The following is a 20854-nucleotide window of genomic DNA, read 5'->3' as shown; positions in this document are numbered from 1 at the left end:
ATTTATTTTTTAGTTGTAATTGGACTCAGTACCTTTTATTTATTTATTTTTATGTGGTGCTGAGGATCAAACACAGGGCCTCCTCGCACATGCTCAGCGAGCCCTCTACCTCTGAGCCACAACCCCTATTTTTATATTCTATTTAGAGACAGGGTCTTGGTAAGTTGCTTAGGGCCTCGTTAAGTTGCTGAGGCTGACTTTGAACTCAACAATCCTCCTGCCTCAGAAATCCTTTTTTGATTAACCTCTTATTAACAGAAAGTACATATCTTGACTTTTAAGATAAAAAAAAAATTGTTCTTTGGCTTTTAGGGTGGTCCCAGAGTACCCTCCAAAGAGCAATCTGCCGATGGAGTGGGGACTGCACCCCCGGGAGGCAGGGGGCCTGCTACTTAATTTCCTTCCGGCTGTTGCTGTTTGGTAAAAAGGAAGGAGTCAGAATATATTTTGTTTTTCCTTCAATAACTGTTTTTATTGAAGTATAAATGTAGAAAACCAGTCTCTAAAATGAACTTTAGGTTTGAGGATGTAGCTCACCCTCAGTAGAACACTAGCCTAGCAGGCACAGGGCCCTTCTTCCATTGCCAGAACTACCCCCCCAAAAAAATTACCAACTTTGAAAGGTGGACATGGATCTCGGAGTCACAGAACAGTGTGTGGTGAAACCGTTCTTTCAGCTGGAGAGAACCTTCGTCATTCCTCACAGACTCGCCCTGAGCATGTCATTGTGCTTACTTGGAATGTGCACGTGTTCTTTTTAGAAGCAGATCATTCTCCCCACCCCGGATCTCAAACAGAAATTCTTGTGATGTTGAACCTTTGGGGACATTCAGCAGCCTTCCCTTTCAGTTCTTGTGTTGATCTCCCTGATCTTGCCTTCCCTGGCTGACGGCTTATAGGCCGGCCAGCATTCTCTTCTCCTCCGTCTAGCCGCTATTTCTGGAGGAAGGTGCCCAGGAATGCCCCCTGTTCACGGTTGGCTGGGCAGGGATGGTCATTACATTCTGTTCTTCCTCAGTTTCTCCCACCCAGAACACACAAACTGGACAGAGGCCATTTCTGGATTGAAGGTTAAAATCGGAGAAAGCCCCAAAACCTGGCGAGGTTGGTTCTTGGTGTGTGGTGACTGAAGAATGGTGGCATCTGCAGCCATTCTACTTCCCAGCCTTGGTGATTTGGTGGGTAGCTTTGTCAAGGGCAGGGAGAGGCAACGTGGTGCAGTGTCTTGAGGCCAGGTCCCATCATCAGGCAGGCCCAGATTCAGCCCTGGCTCTGCCTCTTTCCAGCTGTGTGGCTTTAGAAAAAAATCACCCCTCAGCTGCCACTTGACACCTCAGAATGTAGAGTAGCCTTCACCTGTGCTACAGAGGTAGCTACCACGCAGGTGCCTGTCAGGCAGGACGTGGTGCTGCTGTCCCTGGTCTGCTGAGGGGGAGGACGCACCAGGAGGCAGCCAGCCTGCAGGAGAGCAGGTGAAGTCACACATAGCCAGATGCCCCTCGAGGCCAGCCTGAGCAGGGCAGACTGGCGTCCCATGGAGACTGGCAATTAGGACATACGTGGCGCAATTTCTGAGAAGTGTTAGGAGCCAGTTAGATCAGGTAACTGGCTTTAATAACTTCAGATTAGAGTGTGTATTACAAGCATTTGCTCTTGACCTGTATTTTCTATGTTCTTTAATTCTTTGTGTGTGTGTGCATGTGTATGTTCTTTAATTCTTTGTGTATGTTCTTGAATTTTTAACAAAAAAAGAATGCATGTATTATATGGTAGAGTTTTTGCTTTTATCATGTTTTTGTCAGTGTGTTCTACGTCCTGCTGGGTCTGTTGTGATGTCATCGTTCCATTTCATTCCCCCTACTTGCCCTTACTGTCCTTCCCCTCTTCCCTGCTCCCCTCCTCTACTCTATTGACTCCTTCTGATTGGGGTTTTGTGGTGGTTTTCATTGGTACATCGTAATTGTACGTGAAAGTGGGGTCATTGTGATGTGCGCACTGTGCAAAACATGATTTGGTCAATTTCATCCCCTGCCCTCCCTGTCCCCACTCCTCCTGCCCCTGGTCCTTCTTATACTGTGCTGCCCTCCTTCCTTCCTTCCTTCCTTCCTTCCTTCCTTCCTTCCTTCCCTCCCTCCCTCCCTCCCTCTCTAGCTTCTATACATGAGACCAGACTTTCAACCCTTGATTTCTGAGTCTGGCTTATGTCACTCAGCATAACGTTCTTCAGTTGTGTCCATCCAGGAGATGACGTCATTCCGTTCTCTTTATGGCTACGGAAACTCCATTGTGTACATACGTCACATTTTCTTTATCCATTCATCTGCTGACAGACCCCTAGGCTGGTTCCATAACTTGGTTCTTGTGAATTGTACTGATATAAACATGGGAATATATGTATCCCTATGGTAGTTACTTTGGATAAATAACTTTAGTGATATCCCATTTTATTTCTGATATCAGTAATTTGTCTTTTTTTTTTTTTTTCTTTTTTTCTTGCTAGAGGTGTGTTGGTTCAGAGACTTGGATTCTGTTTTTTGACCTTTGTCCACTGCCTGTTTTAATGGCTTTGCTTTTGGCACCTACTCTTACTCTTCCCTTCCTCCTGCTCCTTTAGCTTTACTTACCTGCTCTTTTTAAGTTGTTGGGTGGAGGCCATTTTTTAGCATATGCTCCTGGTGCTCTCGGTTTCCCTGTGAACCCTTCTGTATCTGTGTGTCACTGTGACATGTGGAACTTCCATTCAGTTCTGTATGTTTTTGGTTTGAGACTTTCTGTGGCCCATGGTTTACCTATAAGTGCTTTGTTAGTTTCCAGGTGTTCAGAGATTTTCTGTTACTGCTTCTAGTTTGAATCCATTATGTTAGGAAAAAACAACTTTGAATGATTTCAGTTCTTCCGTATATGTTGAGGTTGTTCTATGGCCCAGGATTTGGCCTGTGTTGGCATGCGATCCGTGGACACTTAAAAAGAATATACATTCTCCCCTTTTTTTTTCTTTTTAGAGAATAATTTGTAAATGTCCATTAGATTTCTGTCAGTGGATGATATTGTTGTTTTTTTCCAGATCCTTTCTGATTTTCTATCTAGTTGTTCTATCTGTTGTTGACAGGAGGTGTTGTCCTCTCCAGCTGTCTGTGGATTCCTCTCTCAGTTCTCATTCTCTTACATAGCTGGCAGCTCTTCTGAGTAATGCATATACATTTAAGATTGCTGTATATTCTTGGTAGCTTGACCATTTATCATTATATAATGTTCTCCCTTGTCCCTAGTAATTGTCTGAAGTTTATTAATGTAGCCTCTCTTGCTTTTATGTTTCCATGATACATTTTTTTCCATCTCTTTACTTCTACCTTTCCTATATCATTATATTAGAAATGAGTTTTCCATAGGTAGCACAAAATTAGGTCGTAGTTTTTAATCCAATCTGCCAGTCTCTGTCTTTTTAATTAATAATCAGACCATTTACTTTTAATATAATTATTGATGTTTTAGAACTTTAAACCCATCACTTTATATTTTGTTTTCTCTTGAATCTCCATTTTCTCTTTCTTTTTCCTACCTTCCTGTGGATTACTTTTTTTTTTTTTTTTAGGGCAGTAACATATTTTAGAATATCTCTCTCTATAGTTTTTTTAGGAGTTGCCCTAGGTATTACATTATAATGGCCATAATTTGTCACAGTCTTCTGGGGTCGTCTTACGAGTTTAAGTGAAGTATAGAAACCTTATCTCTCTTTATGTTTCTTTGCCCTTTGCGAGTTGTAATTGTCTTAAATATCTCTACTACATACATTTAGAGCCATATCAGATAATGTTAGAATTTTGCTTCAGTCATCCAGCACAACTCAGAATCTACTCAAGTCCTGAGGAAAGCCTGTCTGATCTACCCATACTCTTGCTGACTCCTTCTTGGAGTGCATTAGGGAATGCTCCCATGTTCCTTTTTTGTTATCCTTTCTCTCTTGGGTACTTCTTCTATTTCTTCTTTTAGAGCAGGTCAGTTGGATTCAAATTCTCTTAGTTTTCCTTCATTTGTGCATGTCGGGAAGCTCCTGAAGGATGTGTTCAGCTGGGTGGAGGGTTCTGGGGTAACAGTTGTTTTCTTTAGTGCTTCTAGCCTCCATGATTTCTGAAAACAGAGCTGTCATCCTGATTGTTTTTCCTATAGATGAAGCAGGCGGCTTTGCTCTCTGGCTGACCTCGAGGTTTTTTTCCTTTGTTTTCAGTTTTCCCAGGTTTGCTTTTGCTGCGTCTTGGTGTGGATTCCTTTGCATTTATCTTGCTTCAGGTTTTCTCTTTTGTTTTTTATTTGTAGTCTTGTGTCCCAGAAAGGGGACATTTTCATTTCCACTGTTTCTAGAGTTCTTCTTCAGCCTCTCCTGTTTCTCCTTTCCTTCTGAAACTTTGATAACACAGTATTAGCTCTTTTGCTATAATTACACAGATCCTTTCTTTACTTCTTCTGTTTTCGCTCATAATTTCTATTTTCTGTTTTCAGGCTTACGATTATTTCCTGTCTCCTCCATTCTACTCTTCAGCCCACGCACTGAGCCTTTTATTTCAATTATTTTTCAGTTCTATGATTTTCATTAAGTGTTCTTCCTTGCATTTTACATTTGTTCGCTGAGGCCTCCAGTTTTTTGCTTATTTCAGACGTGTTTGTGATTGCTTAGTGTTACTTTCCCGAATGCTTAAGTATAACGCCAGAGAAGCACGTGCCAAGGCCAGTATAGAGTACACAGTGGAAGCTTTATTAAAGGACAGCAGAAAAGACTCCTCCCCGGAGGAAGAAGGGGACCCAAAAGGCATAATCCATGGAAGGGGCGGGTCTTCCCTTTTTTATAGCTAAGATCTTCTTTCAGCTTTCCCCACTCCTGTCCTTTGTTTCCCTCTGTCCTGCAGTGATGGAAATGCAAGTGGGAAGGCCCAAAAGGTGGGGGACAGGTGGGCTGGAGGAGTAATCTGGGCAAGAAGGGCTTGGGGCAGCTTTTGGATTAGCACCTCCCTGTTTGCTGGGAGCTGCTTCATTAGCAATTCCTTAGGATGGGTTTGGGCCTTGGGGACATTAATATTTCAATTCCCCCAGGTGCTGCTCTGGTTTCCTGGACTCCATTCTCTGTAATGGCTTCATTTTATTTATCTTACTAGACCCGATTTACCTAACTAGCTATCTATCTGTAAATCTGGCTTCATTAGGACGACAGTTATGTCTTTGTCAGATGGTTCTAACATATCTGTCTCCTTGGCATTGGCATCAGTCACTTGGGTTTTTTGTTTGTTTTCATTTAATTTGAGAGGTTCCTGGTTCTTGGTATAAAGAATGACTAGACTGAAACCTGGACCCTTGGAGTCTTGATGTTCTGAGACTTTGGCTCTTTCTTAGACTTCCTGTTATTGATGCCTTTCTCTGACATTGCTCTGACAGGGGAAGGGGCCAGGGTGTGTTACAAGTCTTGATTTGCTTCTTGTCCCCTGTTGGCACCTGAGGGTGGGGAGACTCCTCGTTGCTGCTGGGTGGGGTTGGGGTTCTGGGCACTAGAGTTGTCAGCACAGCGGGCAGTGGAGGATGTCCTGACCCACGCCACCCAGTAGGGAGGGGAAGGTGGTTATCCCAGCCAGGGGCCTGGCTGAGACGGAAGGCCCTGCTCCCTCCCATGTCCTCTTTGACACCAACCTGGCAGGCATACTGGGGGCCTGGTGATGGCCTTGCAAGAGGGAGTCTGGGCTTCTACTCAGCCTTGGCTGGCATGCTGGGGTGAGAGCACATGGTGTTTGGCAGGGAAGAAGGCTCTTGTCTTCCAGGATGCCCCTCCTGCCTTTGTTGGGGCTTTGCCTGTGTGCATTGATGCTCGCGGGGAAGGTAGGTGTAGCAAGGAGAAAGTTCAGGGAGCGTTCCGCCATACCTTTCCTTGGGCCACCGTCTGTCTCACCGTCTCTCCTCCTCTCAGAACTTTATTACGCTTATTTTTATTTTATATACTGCCCAGGGATTTTAGATGTGCTTATTAACAGGAAGAATAAGGAAAAGTACATCTACTCTGTCTTCGCCAAATTGTTAGGCCTCTGGGTGCTTTTAAGGGGGTTTCTGTTTCCTGTTGGGGGATCGTCTGGCTCCAGTGAGTAGGGAAACTCAGGTGGGGTTGGAGAGTCTCCAGCGAGCGTACTGTGATCTCACCAGCAGCGCCCTCGGCTGCAGGCCTCCCATTCCAGCTGTCAGGTCTACTTGGACCCACTCATGGCCCAGGTCAGTTACTTAGAAAGCCCCGAAGTGGGATAAGAGTTTGGTCTTAGGGTAGCGAGTCCCGGTGCAGGTCCTTCTTCCATGGCACAAAACCAGCGGCAGCCCCACATCTGCGGCTAGCGCTGGTAGAGGGCGACGGATCTCTGAGGCCTGAGCGCTGCCCTCATGGTGCTGAGACTGAGGGAGAAATGGAGCCCAAGGGGCAAAGCTGGGAGCCTCCAAAGGGGAATGTCACCAGGGATTTGGTGACCACAGGAGGTGAGCCAGCCCCTGAGCTGGAGTCTACTGGGCCACTGAAGGAGGAGGAGGAAGAGAAGGGCGGCTGGCCTCAGGGACATTCATGTCACTGTGGTAAGTGCCTGGTGAACATGCTGCCCTGCAAAGACCCCTCCTCTGTCACCAGGTTCACGCTGGGTATTGTTCTTCCTTGGAGACGCACAGAGTGTCTCTATGCTGCCACTTCAGCCTGGGCCATTGTGTTTGGAAGATTTTTTTAGAGCAACTGTGTGCCACGTATGCCACTGTCCCCTCCAGAGCCGTTCATTCAGAATCTCTCACGTATTTGTTTAAGCTCCCTGGGTTATCCTAAAGTGTGTCTGCTTAAGAAATATTATTATAGACTGAGAGCCTGAAAGATGATTTAGTGTATTTAACTTAGTTTTAGACATTTTAGATTTGAATTGCTTAAAGTGAGCCCCCAAGGAGAATAGAAGGGGAAGAGGACAGATTGCTAGGAGCACCAGCAAAACTGTCAGAAGAGAAGTCCAGCAGTGACGGTGTTGGCAGCAGGCCAGGAGAGGCCTTGACTCTGCAGGTGCTCTGGGCCAGGGGTGGACGGGAGGCGAGTCCCTGGCTTCCATGGTGGAGAGGTCACTGACACTTTCCAAAATCACATCCATGAAGGCACCGAGAACAGAAGTCAAGGGCAGCATGTTTAAAAGTTAATGAGAAGAAGATAAAGACTTGGAGGCAAAAAGTATAAGCTACTCCTTCATAAAATAACCTTTTTAACCCAAGTTTTCAACTTAATTATTGGTGTAAGTATTTATTCTTGTTTGTCTATCCATGGCTTTAAAATTTGAGTTCAGTTCTTTAAAAACTCCACTCCTCTCTCCTGCCGTGGAGGTCTGGGCTGGGGTAGGTAAGTCCAGCTCCTCCCACACCTCACTGTGCTTGCCCAGGCCGCAGCACCGGCCAGTTGTGCAGCTCAGGAGAGAAGTTCATGGCTCAGGACTGGGCTCGTCTGGAGCAGGACATACCCTTTCCCTTCTCCCAGGGTGGGGAGGTGCTCTGGCCCTCCAGGGATGTCAAGTGCTGTGGTGACTAAACCAAACTGGTCAGTTTTTTCCTGGGATGAAGGCCCTGATTTTGAGACTTAATATCCGGTTATGGTTTCAAATCCAGCACCTCCTGGGATCATTGAGAAGTGACAGAGGGACATTCCTGGAAACCACCCCAGAGCCTTATCTTTCCTTTTTTTTCCTCCCCTTTGGGTACCAGGTATTGAGCCCAGCAGTGCTTAATCACTGAGCCACACCCCCAGCCCTTTTTATGTTTTATTCAGAGGCAGGGTCTCACTGAGTAGTTTAGGGCCTCACTAAGTTGCTGAGGCCGGCTTTGAACTCGAAATCTTCCTGCCTCAGCCTCCTGAGCCGCTGGGACTATGGGTGGGCACCATCACTCGTAGCCCAGAGCCTTACTTTTTCTTTTACCAGCTTTCTGTAAAGGGCCAGGTGGTATCTGAGGCTTTGTGGACCACAGACTTTCTCTGGGGCTTATTTAGTCATTTTTTGTTGTTTGTTTGTTTTTCGCCACTTAAAACTATGAAAATCATTCTCCCCTCATAATCCATATAAAATAGCCACAGGCCACATTTGACCCATGGGCCACAGTTCACCAACCCCTGATCTTGATGCCAAGGTTTGAGTCCCTGGAACCCATTAACAGTGACATTCTTTTGAGAAAAAGCGTAAAACTTGAGGTTCACATTAAGTTGTATGAAGTCACTGTTTTCAAAGGATGTATTTAGAAATGACAACTCACACAGGAGTGGCTGGGGTGCAGCCCTGCCCCCTGGTGTTCTGCAGGAGCCTCTGAGGTGTGGAACCTGGGGTTGTCTCTGCGTGTCCCATCCATACTCAGGAGCAGCTCCTCGGGGCATGAATGGCTGCTCACTGCTGTGCTCCCTGCACACACAGCATCCCTGCGAACATGTCATGGGGTTGGGCCTCGTTAGTCTTGGTGGCATCCAGATCTTTCATTACAGGCACTCAGTAGCCAGTATGGCCTCACTTGGTGTCCTGTGCTGGCTGCTGTCCTGAGGCCTTCTGTGATTGTTCACAGGAGCCTCCGAGTGTTTTTCTCTCCGGTGCAGACAAAGGCCAGGACCCCCAAAGTCACAGGGCCACTCATCACATGTGTCACCACTGGGCCTCCATCTCTGAGCAGGTCTCAGAGGCACCTGGTTCCACCATGTGACAACAGAGCTCATCGCCCTCTAGGGCACTCTCAGGCTGACAACAGGTCTGCCAGATGGACAGAGTGGTCCAAGCTCTCCAGCTGTACGCTCTGGGCTGCACTCGGTTACCCACAAACCGTGCCCGTGAGCTGATGTTTTTAATCTAATCCAGTTCTGATTTGGAAAGATCCAGCCTCTTCCAAAAGGCGCGAGGGCTGGGCTCCCCGCCGCCTAGAGCAGGCGGTGCTTTACCTGGTTTTCACCCGCAGGGAAAGGCAAAGGCCTTCAGCGCAAGGTCAAAGCCCCGAAAAAGCAGGAGGAGAAAGAGGAGAAGGGGAAGGGAAGGCCCCCGGAGGACGAGCTGAAGGGGTCCCTGGCCGACGACGACAGCTCCTCCACTACCACCGAGGCCTCCAACCCCGACACCGAGCCGCTCAAGGAGGTAGGCGGCGGGCGCTCGCCCCGCGGGCCTGGCATAGTGCAGCGCTGGGGATCCGTGGGGACGGGTCAGCCCGCATGCTGTGCCAGCTGGGGATGGACGGCTGCACCTCCCCGGTGAAGGGACGTTTGGAAGCACCACTTCAGAGCTGGGAGTATCAGGAATAGTGACCCCTATCACTAGCTCACAGGTGTTGTCTGTGTCGAGAGGCTGGGCAGCGTCAGGACCTTCATGGTCACAGTGTCACATTGGGAGCATCTCCCTCCCCGGACAGGTGGGGCAGTGACTATCCCAGGAGGGTGTGGCCCAGGGCGAGACCCCAGGCTTTAGTCGTCACCCAGAGCTGGCAGCCCAGCCCAGGACATGACAGCCATGAGAATTCCACCTTGTCCCCCGAGTCTTCTGCTCAGGAATAACCTTGCAGAACGCCCAGCATGTGGCAGCATCCCACGGCATCGCAGAGGGGAAAGTCCCAGCCGTGGAACGTGAGCTCCGAGCTGTGTGCAGGGCGGGGATGGTTCTGCTCTGACGCCTTTTGGATGAATGTTTGAGATCATGGAGCAGAGTCTCTTTCAGCTTCAGTCTAGTGACCTAAGGAATCACTTCTTAAATGTGCCCAGCAGTACCTGGAGAGTGAATTAATTTTGGAAACACATGTGCCTTGCCATCCGGGCAGCGGCCTTGCTCTGCGTACCCCTCCCAGCTGGCCCATGCTGTCTGCTTGGTCCACTTCTAGCCAGTCCTGGGGTTCTGCACTTGATCCTCTAGAGAGCAGGGAGCTGCTGCGTGCCCCAGGGCCCTGGCTGCACCGGCTCATCCTCCCCCGTGGCAGCCGCACCCTGGTCACCCTCAGTGGCTGGTACCTGCCAGTATTCCCGTACCCGATAAACCATCCTGGCGCCCTTGTTGGCACTGTCCTCTTCCTGCCCCTGCTTGCACCCAGCAGCAGCCCCAAGTGCACATGCTGCGGCAGCACCCAGGCCTGTCTGGCTGCCTCGGTGGGCTCTGTCCTGGTGAGGTGCCCACAGAGGTCAGGAGCTTTCCTTTGTGAGCAGGCCCAATTGGCAGGTAGTGTATTTGCTTTCCAGCGAGGTCACTTGCAAGAGGTCGTTTTCCTCGTGTCTTTTCTGCCCATCCACTGAACAAACACTTGAAACCCTGAATGCCAGGCCTGTGCCAGGTGCTTGAGCACCACTGGACAGGGAGGCTGCAGCCTTGTCCTCCCGAGCTCTCGGTCTGTGGCCCCCAGTGGACCGAGTGTTCAGGAGATGCTTCTCCAGTAACTCAAAGTAGTCTTCAGGGTGTAAGAGCCAGGGGCTGATGTACCTGCCTGTGCTTGGTGTCCTGGACAGTCGCCTGGCCTGGCATGGCCTGCTAAGTCAGGGTGTCGTCGTCACCAAGACGGGAGGGCTGGACACTGGAGGGTAGGTGCTACTCCACCCCAGGCTCCACCCTGCATCCACAGCCGCCCCCTTTGCTGGGTGTGTCCTTCCTCTCTGTCCCCCAGTGCTCTTTGAGTGACTGGTGAAGAGCCAGGCTGGTGTTGGTGCACAGCCTTCTCACAAGCAGTTCACCTGGTGGGTTCCCCAGCACCTGAGCGGACACACCTGTCCAGGGGACAGGTCCACTGACCTCATGTGTGCACACCACAGCAGCATCAGTCACTGTACAATGCATGTGCAGCTTCTGTGCTGGCCTGGCTTTCGGAGGCAGCCTGGGTGGCCCTCCCCAGTCCAGGCTCTACCTGGCAACCAGGTGGGAGCCCTCTAGAGTGCTCTGTCACACCACGGGCCCACATTGCTCCCAGGTTGTCCTGTCTCTGTCCACCTGCTAGGCCTCAAAGTCCTTGAGGGAAGAGGCCAGACCCGCACGACAGTCCCACTACCTAGCACCAAGTGGGTGTCTAGTAAATGTGTGTCGAGCAGGTAAATGAAGACCTCAGCCCTGTCCTGTTGATGGTCCCACTGAGCCGGCCACACGCTGGTTCAGTGGAAGGCCCAGGTGTGGAAACATAGAGGGCGGCTTGCCTGGCTTTTTGGCCCCGAGTTTTGTTCTTTGGATTGGGCACGTTGCTAGGAGTGTTTAAGTTTATAGTCTTCGCTCAACTCTCCTTATAAAGACAAGGTTTTGCTCCCTGATGCATAAAAATAAGGAGCTACCACTGCCACCACCCACTTCTATCAGATAGGAGTATATAAAAATGAACTTTATAAAAAAAACTCAGACTCGCCAAAACATAATTATAGTTACAATCGTAATGTGGCTGAAAATTGACAGAACTACAGTAGATTTCAGGGAAGGAATGTGTCACGTTTACTCATTTCACAACATACATCCAGTACCTCTTAGTGTCTTATCATTTGTTGTTTTTATTAATCTTTCTCAGCAATTCCGCCACATGCGTTTTTTACAGGATACAGAAAAGCAAAAGGGAAAACAAGCCATGCCTGGAAAACATGAAAATGAAACGTCTCAAGTGAAGCAAAAAAGCAAAAAGCTCTTAAATGTTAAGAAAGAAATCCCCACAGATGTGAAACCCAGGTGAGGAGCAAGAGGGTGCAGAGGAGTGAGGGTAGGTGGGATTCCAGCCACGGGCTCCAAGTGTTAGACCGAGGCGGGGGGCGTCGGCTTGATGATCTGCTGCCAGGGGACAGGTGTGGAGGAGAATTTCAGTTTGTGACTCATTCCCAGGCAGAGAGGCTTTTCAGTTCTGCTCAAGGTGACCTTGATGGCCAGCACAGGTAAAGGTGTGACATCCTCCAGAAAGCACCCCAAGGCTGCTGCAGCACCAGCCCAGAGCTGGTGTCAGGACCTCAAGTTCTGTGCTGTAAAACTTGCAAGTTTGTTCCTACCAAAAAGAATGTTCAGAGCAGGTATCCCCAGCCAGACGGTTCTCTCGGGAAACACCTCCAGCTTGGGCCCCACAGCTAGGCTCGCTACCGAGTGTTCCTGGGATAAATGAGGGCGTTAAACTAGTAGGTTACTAACGAGCTTTTGGTGTGCAGAGATCTTGTGAAAATAGAGTTATGCAGTACATTTTGTGATTGTAAATTGTAAAACCAGTGCTCCTAAGAATGGTCTTAGAGATGCTGTGCCACAGGTGACGTCACCAGATCTGCCGTCTGCTAGCCCTAGCCCTGGTGCCTGAGTTTAGTGCCTGAGACCGAGCAGACAGGATGTGCTCCTCTTCTCAGCCCTCTTCTGCTGACTCCTGTGGTGGTCTGGGGTTTGCATGGCCATTAGCAAGCTCCTAATTTGAAAAGGCTTCACTGGAGCCTGCACCCTTGTGAGGTCTGTGAGTTAATTCTCTAGCAAAGCACAGCAAAGGCAGTTAGTCCTCTCCGGCCGCAGTTCTCCATTCTCTTGATGGATAGCTGAAAAAGAAATGGGTCCCAGAAGGCCACTCAGGCAGCACACCCCACACATGCACCCTCAGTCTCCTGATCTCTTCAAACCCACTGATTGTCCTCTGTTTCTACAAATTTAAGGGTTGAGAGTCCCAGTTCATCACCGCCAGCGAGCAGTGGTGGTGAATGCAGCATGCAGACAGGCGGCCACCATCAGGGCCAGTCCTGGCTTTAGTTGCCTGAGATCCTGTCCAGCTGTGCATATGATCATAGGCCAGGGGAAGGGCCTGGGCTCCCTGTCACCCTACAGCCACACCCCGAGAGCAGACTTTAGAAGTCAGCTCCTGGGACTGAGAGCAGGGGCTGCGGTGGCAGAAACGTGGTCTGTTTTCCCAGCTTTACACCTATGGTAGCAGGCCTGTGGACTCCAGAAGATTCCATTACAGGTCAGAGATGCCCGAAATAGGATTAGACCTCAGGCACTGAAAGGGCTTCCGCAGAATCAGGAAGGGCCCAGGGCATCCTGCTTTAGGACAGCAACCATCTCTGCTCTTGGATTTTCTGTTTATGAGCATTTTACACATTAGTGTAATTGGAATGTAAAATCTGTGATAAGCAGAGAGAAGTCTGGAATGTGGACCAAAAGCCATACACTCTCCAGCAGCGTACTTGCACAGGCGGCAGGGCCCAGAGCCCTGGGCTGCATCACTAGACCACAGCCCTTCAGCATGGGGAGCATACCTGTCTCCACCCACTCAGCCTCTGTCCCCCAGACATCCATGCAGCATGTGTGACGGGAGCAGGGACAAAGCCTGTGGGAGCCACCTTCTCCCTTCCCTTTTAGAAAAAGCCACCTAATAAAAGTTGGTTCTTGTCCATTTTTTTTGGAAGCCTTAAAAAAGTATTTTGCTAGAGATCATCTGGCTTAATCAACAAAAATAAAATAATCTGGGACCTTTTTCCTAAAAAGCCAATTAATGTTATAGTAGCAGAATTAAGCTTTGTACAGACATCCCCCCACTCCTTGACTATCTACCCTAAAAATAGCCCACGCCCACACCCTGCACCAGGGCTGGTGTCTGCCTGGGGCAGCCTTCCTGGTTTTTTGGAAGATAGTTTTTAAATAACCCTGACAGTCAGAAGTAGAAGAGCGGCAAAAGATATTATGGCTCTGTGTACTGATGGTCTCACTCATCAGCAGTGCACAGTTTTTGTCTGTTTTTGATTGTTTGAACGTCAGTTTGTTATCGCACTAAAATTCTGTTTATTTTGGCAAAAAGACCTTCTGAGTTTTTGGTTAGCTCTTATATTAATTCCTGGAATAATACCTATTAATTATAGAAAATTTGTGACATGCAGTGAGACTAAAGAGTGAAAAGTCAGTTAGTTAACTTCCCCTACTTATTCTTGTTGCCGAGGCCAGATTCAACTTGGCATCCTCCTTCCGAGTCGCTGGGTTACAGGCATGTGCCATTGTGCCTGTCTTTGCTTGGGTATTAACTTGAGCTCTCTCATGGCACCCCGCTCCCCTGGACCACAGGCACGAGGTGCGGCCCTGCTTCTCTGCAGAGAATTGGTGCATTTCCACAGTAGCCAGGAACTTGGCACAGGTGCCCCCCCCCCCCGAGTTTCTATGGGAAAGTATCCAGGGTTTTGAGTAGCAGGAACTGTGGTAGGGCGGGTCTGAGATCTTTGACGTCTATATGTTTGTAAGTCCCACAGTGGCCCAGGAGCTCCAGGCCCGCGGCCACACTTAGCAGCCCCACATGACAGTTCAGGGCTCTGTACCCTTTTTCTGAAGTGGATGCAGTAGCCCTCACCTGTACCTGAACCAGGTGAGGGTCTACATGCTGAGTGTCTCCTGAGCAGCCCTGGGAAGCTGAGCACACAGCCGGTCCTGGGCTGGGCTGGGGCGGGAGGAAGCCCACTTAGCATCAGTGACTTCTGCCCTCACCCAGAGCAACAGACACGCGTCTCCCTCCCTGGCTGTCTTCCAGTTCTCTAGAATTACCGTACCCTCCCACGTTGGAAAGTAAACCACGTAGAAATCTCCCAACCAAGATTCCTCTTCCAACTGCCTTGACAAGTGGATCCAAGTCACGAAATTCCCAGAAAACAAAAGGTATTGTCGTTTTGATCTGAGTGGTCAGCCACCTGAGGCTGGGGCGTGTGCCCACCTGGGAGGGAGGGAGGGAGCAGAACTAAGGAATTCCCCTCCCTTAACAAATGTCTGATTTTTGTGCAGGTACAAATAAGTTAGTGGACAACAGACCACCTGCCCTAGCAAAATTTCTCCCCAGTAGTCAAGAACCCGGCAACACCAGCAGCTCAGAGGGTGAGAAGGACTCTCCGCCACCGGAGTGGGACGCGGTGCCAATCCACAGGCCCGGCAGCTGTGAGTACCGACCTAGCGCCCGGGGCCACCCACACCCCACCCACACCGTGGGAACACGTGCTCCAGCCATGTTGGCAAAGGCTCACGCAGGGCTCTGTCCCTAGAAGCTGGACACCAACACAGCACTGTCTCCGTGCACAGTGGAATGACCTGGTCGGGTTGTTGATCATCCAAGAGTTGTCATCCCACAATAGTGGTCTTTTGCCTGTGGCCAGCTCCTCACATCACAGTACTGGAGAGAGTAGCAAGGGGCTGGCTGTGGCTCTGGAGACAAGGACACAGAGCCACAGGTAGAGGGCACTGCAGGTGGGCACTGCAGAGAAGCCAGGGCCTCTGCAGGACGCTTCAAGCAGGCAGGGCTGAGGACCAGGAGCCCTCTCCTGCTCCTTGTCCTAGGGCAGCACTCAGAGCAGGGCGGTGGTGGGTTTACTGTCCAGTTGTGCTGGACTGCCATCTCACTGCAGAGTAAACACTGTAAGACATCTACCGGGAGTCTATGCCAGCCTGAGGACGGAATTATCAGGTGGATTCTCAGAGCATATCCTTGTGATTTGGGGGCCAGGGCAGCTCACACCAAGGGGGAGACGAGGTATTCTTGTAGAGCAGGGGATGTTCGGCCCAGGAGGTGGCTTCAGCTGCTGTCCTGAGGAAGAGGAAGCAGAAGATGTCAGGACCCAAGAGCACCCGGCCAGCCTGGCAGGGACAGCGCAGATGCCAGCCCCTGACGCCCCCGAGGGCACACACAGACGAACTCCTGGTTTCTCTTTAAAACCTTTAAGCAGAACACATCAGCGCCTTAGCTTGAATCCCACATGTGCTGAAAACGTCGGAAGTAGCTGATAAAGAGCACAAAATATCACATTAATGAGGCCTTTTGTGTTTAATTTCCAGCAACTGACAGTCTTTATAAACTTTCTCTGCAAACCCTCAACGCAGACATTTTCTTAAAACAACGCCAGACCTCACCGAGCCCCGCCTCTCCGTCTCCCCCTGCCGCCCCTTGCCCGTTCACATCCCGGGGCAGCTACAGCAGCATCGTCAACAGCAGCTCCGGCAGGTAGGGGCCTCTTCTCAGCAGGTGCATCCGACAGTCACCATCACTGTCCTGCCATACCTCGGGTGCTTGCCCTTGGCCCTTGTACCTGAGGCCAGCAATGATCCTGCTCTTATTCTGAGCCACTCCCTGCTGTCACCCTGGACTGGCCAGGGCACTCTCAGCACACCAGGCATTAAGTGAGGTTGGGGACACGGGTTTATGTGGCGCTAAGACCCTGATGTTGGGCAGGCTCTGGCTAGGATGGCAGATGGGCCCTGCCAGAGGACCCACCAGCCACGCTCACTCAGGCAGAGCCCCTTGTGTCTGCCTGGGACCGTTAGCGAGTTGATTTTGGAGGGTGGGCTCACCAGGTGCCAGCACCATCATGGCTATCTGTGTGTCCCATCCTGGCAGGCTCATGTAGGTTCCCCCAGAGTTGGCAAGAGGCGGTGACCACCATGGCTGGAGAGCCTGCTGAGGCCTTGCCACCGTGGGCTTGTCGCCTTGCTGTACCAGGAGCCCCCTCTTAGGTCGACTCCCATGCAGGCAGTGGTGGCTCTGCAGAGTGGCCCCCCCAGCACTCCCCAGAACACAGTCGCAGCCTCTGCAGTCCCTAGACCCTCCCTGCCACCTAACAAAGCGCTCTGACCCACAGCGCGCCCAGGGCAGCCCCGAGAAGGCCCCGCTGGCCCGGCCGTGGGCACGGCTGGCCAGGACTCAGTCCTCACTCTGCTTCTTCCTTAGTGACCCGAAAATAAAGCAGCCAAACGGAAGCAAAAGCAAGTTGACCAAGGCAGCTTCGCTCCCGGGCAAGAATGGCAACCCCACCTTTGCTGCAGTCACGGCGGGTTATGACAAGAGCCCTGGTGAGTGCCCACCTTTGCCCCCAGGCTGGCACACCTGGGCACAGGGCGGCCGAGTGGCCCTGGTCACGGTTTGCCCTCACTGACACAGATTCACTGTCGCAGGTGGGAACGGCTTTGCTAAAGTGTCTTCAAGCAAAACAGACTTTTCCAGCAGCCTTGGCATCTCTCACATTCCCGTTGACAGCGACGGCTCAGACAGGTATGTGGTTGCCCCTGATCAGCAGGGAGGGCAGGACGCCTCCGCCTGGCCACCCGCCCCCCAGAGGCATTTCCCTGCCTGTTAGGTGTGGCTAGCGCTGCTAAGAAGCCTTGTCTGCTGGGGGAGCCACAGTCCCTGAGGAAAGGGGTGCAGCAGGCCCTGGCCATGGGCCAGCAGACCCCAGTCCAGACATTTCCTCCTTGGTACCCTAGTGGGCTGGAGGGAGCACTCTGATGGCTTCTCAGGGACCCTCGTGAATCAGCTGGACCCTTTGACACATGTAGCAGTGTGGTGGCATTAGCCACCCGAGCTGGTGACCCGCCTAGAGGAGTGACAGCAGGAGGCCCCATGCCCTCTGTACCAGTGGGAAGTCCTACGTGTGAAGCCACTTTTTGAGAAATCTGCCCCCCCCTGCAGATGCCTGCTCTGACCCAGGCTGTGGGGGGCACCTGCTCCTGCGGCCCTGAGACCTGCCCTCACGGGAGGGCAGCCGCGCCTCCTACAGACGGGTGGCGCAGTGTGTCCGGCCCAGTGCACTAAAGTCCCCTGTTCTGTGTCCTTTCTCTTCTGAAAACTCAGCTCGGGTTTGTGGAGCCCCGTCAGCAACCCAAGCAGCCCCGACTTCACCCCCCTCAATTCATTCTCGGCCTTTGGAAATTCTTTTAACCTGACCGGTGGTGAGTGTTCAGCAAGACTGTGTGGAAATGGGAGGGGCAGGATGAGGGGAACTTCCTGTCCGGCGGAGCCACTCTTGAGCAGACGTACGTGCGGAGCAGGTCCCTTGAACTTGCATCAGATGCTGACCGGCCTTAGGTACACACCGACTCCACTGGGACGGTTCTGATCTTGCCCTCCTGGGCGGCCTCGGATCCTGGCCCACACAGCGGTGTCTGGCCCTCTCCCCGGCCTCCCTCCTCCACCACCCGCCCAGGGCACAGTGGGCCAGGCTCTGCTAGGGGCCTGGTGGCCGCGCCCCATGGCCGGTGTCAAAGAGCTCCCTGACTCCTGGGAGGCCAGGGCACCGCCCCCTTTCTCTTGCCCTGTACGATCAGAGCGTTGCTGGGTGTGCCTCAGCTGCAGCATCCTGTGGGAGGTCGGCACCTTGTTGCCTCTAGTGCAGAACAAGCTTGAGCCTGGGAGACGCCCCCACATGCTTCGGGGGAGCTGGCTTACAGTGAGACAGTGTATGAACCCCATCTTCTCAATGTGGCAGAATCAAACGCGGACTTGATGGCTATCTCATTTCAGAAGTTTTCAGCAAACTCGGGTTATCTCGCTCCTGCAATCAGTCCTCCCAGAGAAGCTGGAGTGAGTTCAGCAGTGGCCCCTCTTACCTCTGGGACTCTCCAGTGACAGATCCGAGCCCCTCCTGGCCGGCCAGCTCCAACTCCCCCACCCACACGGCCACCGTGAGTACTTGGCCTGGCTCACAGCCTTGCCGTCATGGGCACTGAAGAGACAGGGGTGGGCTGGTGCAGCGCGGCCCTGCCCTGTCTCCGCAATCCGCCACAGTGAGCGAGCACCGCGCCTCAGAGCCTCGGGGACCAGGAGGTTTGGGGAGGAACGGTTGGTCCTGGCTTCTCTCCTGTACTTCAGGGTCCTTTTCAGCCTATGACCTCAACCACAGGTGAGGCTGGGACCCACCTGGGGCTCAGGTGAGGGCTGAGCAGGTTTCTGGGTCTATGTACCTCTGTCTGCGGCCCCTGAGGCAAGCTGGCACTTGACATGCATTTTGTTTCTAAGAAGCACCTCTTAGCTCCAGCTTTTCTAGTGCACATTTATTTGTTTGCTTCTCCGCTCAATTTTTCTGCAGAGATTATGCTAAAAAAAAAAAAAAGTCCACTTATCAAGAGAAATGATTTCAGCTTCCTGTAATTGTTACCAAAAACTGTGATCCCACTGTGATTGTGATTTTGTTCTCAGGAAAACTAAATTAGATGTGCAGGGTCCAACAGGCAATGTTTTAACTTCGTAGCTCTTACTTCCTAGAGTCCACAGTTTATCTTGTAATCATTCTGGCTTCAGATTTGATGCCTTAACAATTGTTTAAAACAGGAGCTAGCAACAGGCATGGTGGAACACACCTGTGACCCCAGCAACTCAGGAGGCTGAGGCAGGAGCATCACAAGTTGGAGGCCACCCTGGGCAACTTAGACTGTGTCTCAGAAAGGGCTGGGGATGTAGCTCAATGGTAAACGTCTCTGGGTTCAATCTGCAAAACATAAAAAAGCCAAGGATCCCACAAACTCAGTAGAGAAACAGGTAGTCAGTATACAGGCCTCTCAGGCCATCTGCCTCTGACCCTGTTCCTGGTGCAGAAGGAGCCAGAACAAGGGCAGTGCTACAGGGAGACCAGCGCACAGGGCACTCGGCTGGGTTCGGGCCACTAGCTGGAGCCCACCAGCCCTTCTTTGGAACATCAGAACTGTCTCCTCAGACTCTGGTGTGGCCTCCTGTGGTTAGAAGTAAAGTGAAGAGCCTGTGACCTAGCCTCATTTGTCCCCCACTGAGCCACTGCCCTCTCCCAGGAGCTCAGCCTGCTATTCTCTGTCTTGTCACAGTCGATCCTCGGCAGCACCAGCCTGTGGTCCACCACCCCCTTCAGCAGCTCTATCTGGTCCAGCAGCCTCAGCAGCGCCCTCCCCTTCACCTCCCCGGCAAGCGCGCTGTCCAGCGTCAGCCTCATGGGCGCCGAGACCTCCTCCACGGTGCACGCCCCTTCCGCGTCCAGCCCTGCCGACGACTTGGGACAGACCTACAACCCCTGGCGGATATGGAGTCCCACCATCGGAAGAAGAAGCTCTGACCCTTGGTCTAACTCGCACTTCCCTCATGAGAATTGAAATTAGGCAAAGAAACAAGAACAAACCGCGCGGGGGTGCCTCATCTCGATCATGACCCGCCGCCGAGACCTGTCGGGCTCCCTGCCCTGCCCCACTCCCACCACCCACCGGCCGCGCAGACTCGCAGGGCAGGCTCTACACTCGCTTCTCAGATCTTTCTTGCAATTATGATACTATGAGATTTGCTGTTGTGCTTTTAGAGAAAAGTCTGGACTCAGCCACAAACTCCACTAAGACCTGTCCACCCAGCCCTCAGCTGTCCCCATTCCCCTCCCTCCTTTCTCCTCCCTGCTTTCTTTACCTGTCTGAACACAAATTTGACATTACAGCTAAGGGAGTAATTTGAGTTGATTCAGAAGTCCTGGCATGTGACAATTTTACTAAATTTCCAAGTTTGGTTTTTAATAATTTCTCAATATTATGCGCCAAGATCTAATTTTAAAAATGTATGAGGACTTTGTGCTGAAAATACAGAGTATTTTTTTAAAAGTAAGGCTGTCTTGGTTAAAGCAGATTACAGAGATGTAAGACAACTTCAGAACAGTGGGTGAATGTAAGACCACTCGTTGAGACCTTACGCATTTTCCGTGCTGTTTGTACTTGAGGTATGTAACATTTGTATACCTGAATTTATTTTAAAGATAAACCGAAATGCACATAACCAAGTCTTGAAGTACAAGATTGAATGTGTATTTCTTAAAAATACAACTTTGTGTTGTACTTTGAAATAAACGATGCTTTTTTCAAAAGCCTTGAATTGTTTTTGTTTCGCTTTTTTTTTTTTTTAAACACACATTTATTTGGACTTCCGCACACCAAACAAAACCCCCAGCGCCATTGCCCAACCCTCTGGAGTTGACGGGTCAAGGCGGTGGTCTACTGCAGTTCCCACAGTGGTCACTGAGGGTCTAGGAGAGAAACCTGGAAGCCTGTGCAGACTCCTCCAAGGGTGGTTTTTCCTCCCAACATCCTAAACATTAATAGAATGACGATGGTTAACTCCATCTCAGCACCTGGCTGAAACCGTGGCT

General features: G+C 51.0%; 1 protein-coding gene across 3 annotated transcripts in view; it reads left to right on the top strand.

The window, feature by feature from the left end:
* Tmem131 (transmembrane protein 131) overlaps positions 1–20572 on the top strand; it is a 159562-nt gene extending 138990 nt beyond the window's left edge. For 2 of the 3 annotated variants that reach the window (XM_005339599.4, XM_078028504.1), the window contains 10 exons: positions 8968–9140; positions 11551–11678; positions 14482–14606; positions 14730–14879; positions 15771–15936; positions 16660–16781; positions 16884–16980; positions 17560–17657; positions 18229–18389; positions 19542–20572. In XM_005339599.4, coding sequence (XP_005339656.2) covers positions 8968–9140; positions 11551–11678; positions 14482–14606; positions 14730–14879; positions 15771–15936; positions 16660–16781; positions 16884–16980; positions 17560–17657; positions 18229–18389; positions 19542–19823 — 1502 coding nt within the window. In that variant the 3' untranslated portion in view covers positions 19824–20572. The remainder of the gene's footprint in view (positions 1–8967; positions 9141–11550; positions 11679–14481; positions 14607–14729; positions 14880–15770; positions 15937–16659; positions 16782–16883; positions 16981–17559; positions 17658–18228; positions 18390–19541) is intronic. The other variant, XM_078028503.1, reaches the window with a different exon arrangement.
* The last annotated feature ends 282 nt before the right edge of the window (positions 20573–20854 follow it).

This window comes from Ictidomys tridecemlineatus, chromosome 12, assembly GCF_052094955.1.
Source record: "Ictidomys tridecemlineatus isolate mIctTri1 chromosome 12, mIctTri1.hap1, whole genome shotgun sequence".
Lineage (NCBI taxonomy): Eukaryota > Metazoa > Chordata > Mammalia > Rodentia > Sciuridae > Ictidomys > Ictidomys tridecemlineatus.
This window is presented reverse-complemented; position numbering and strand designations above follow the sequence as displayed.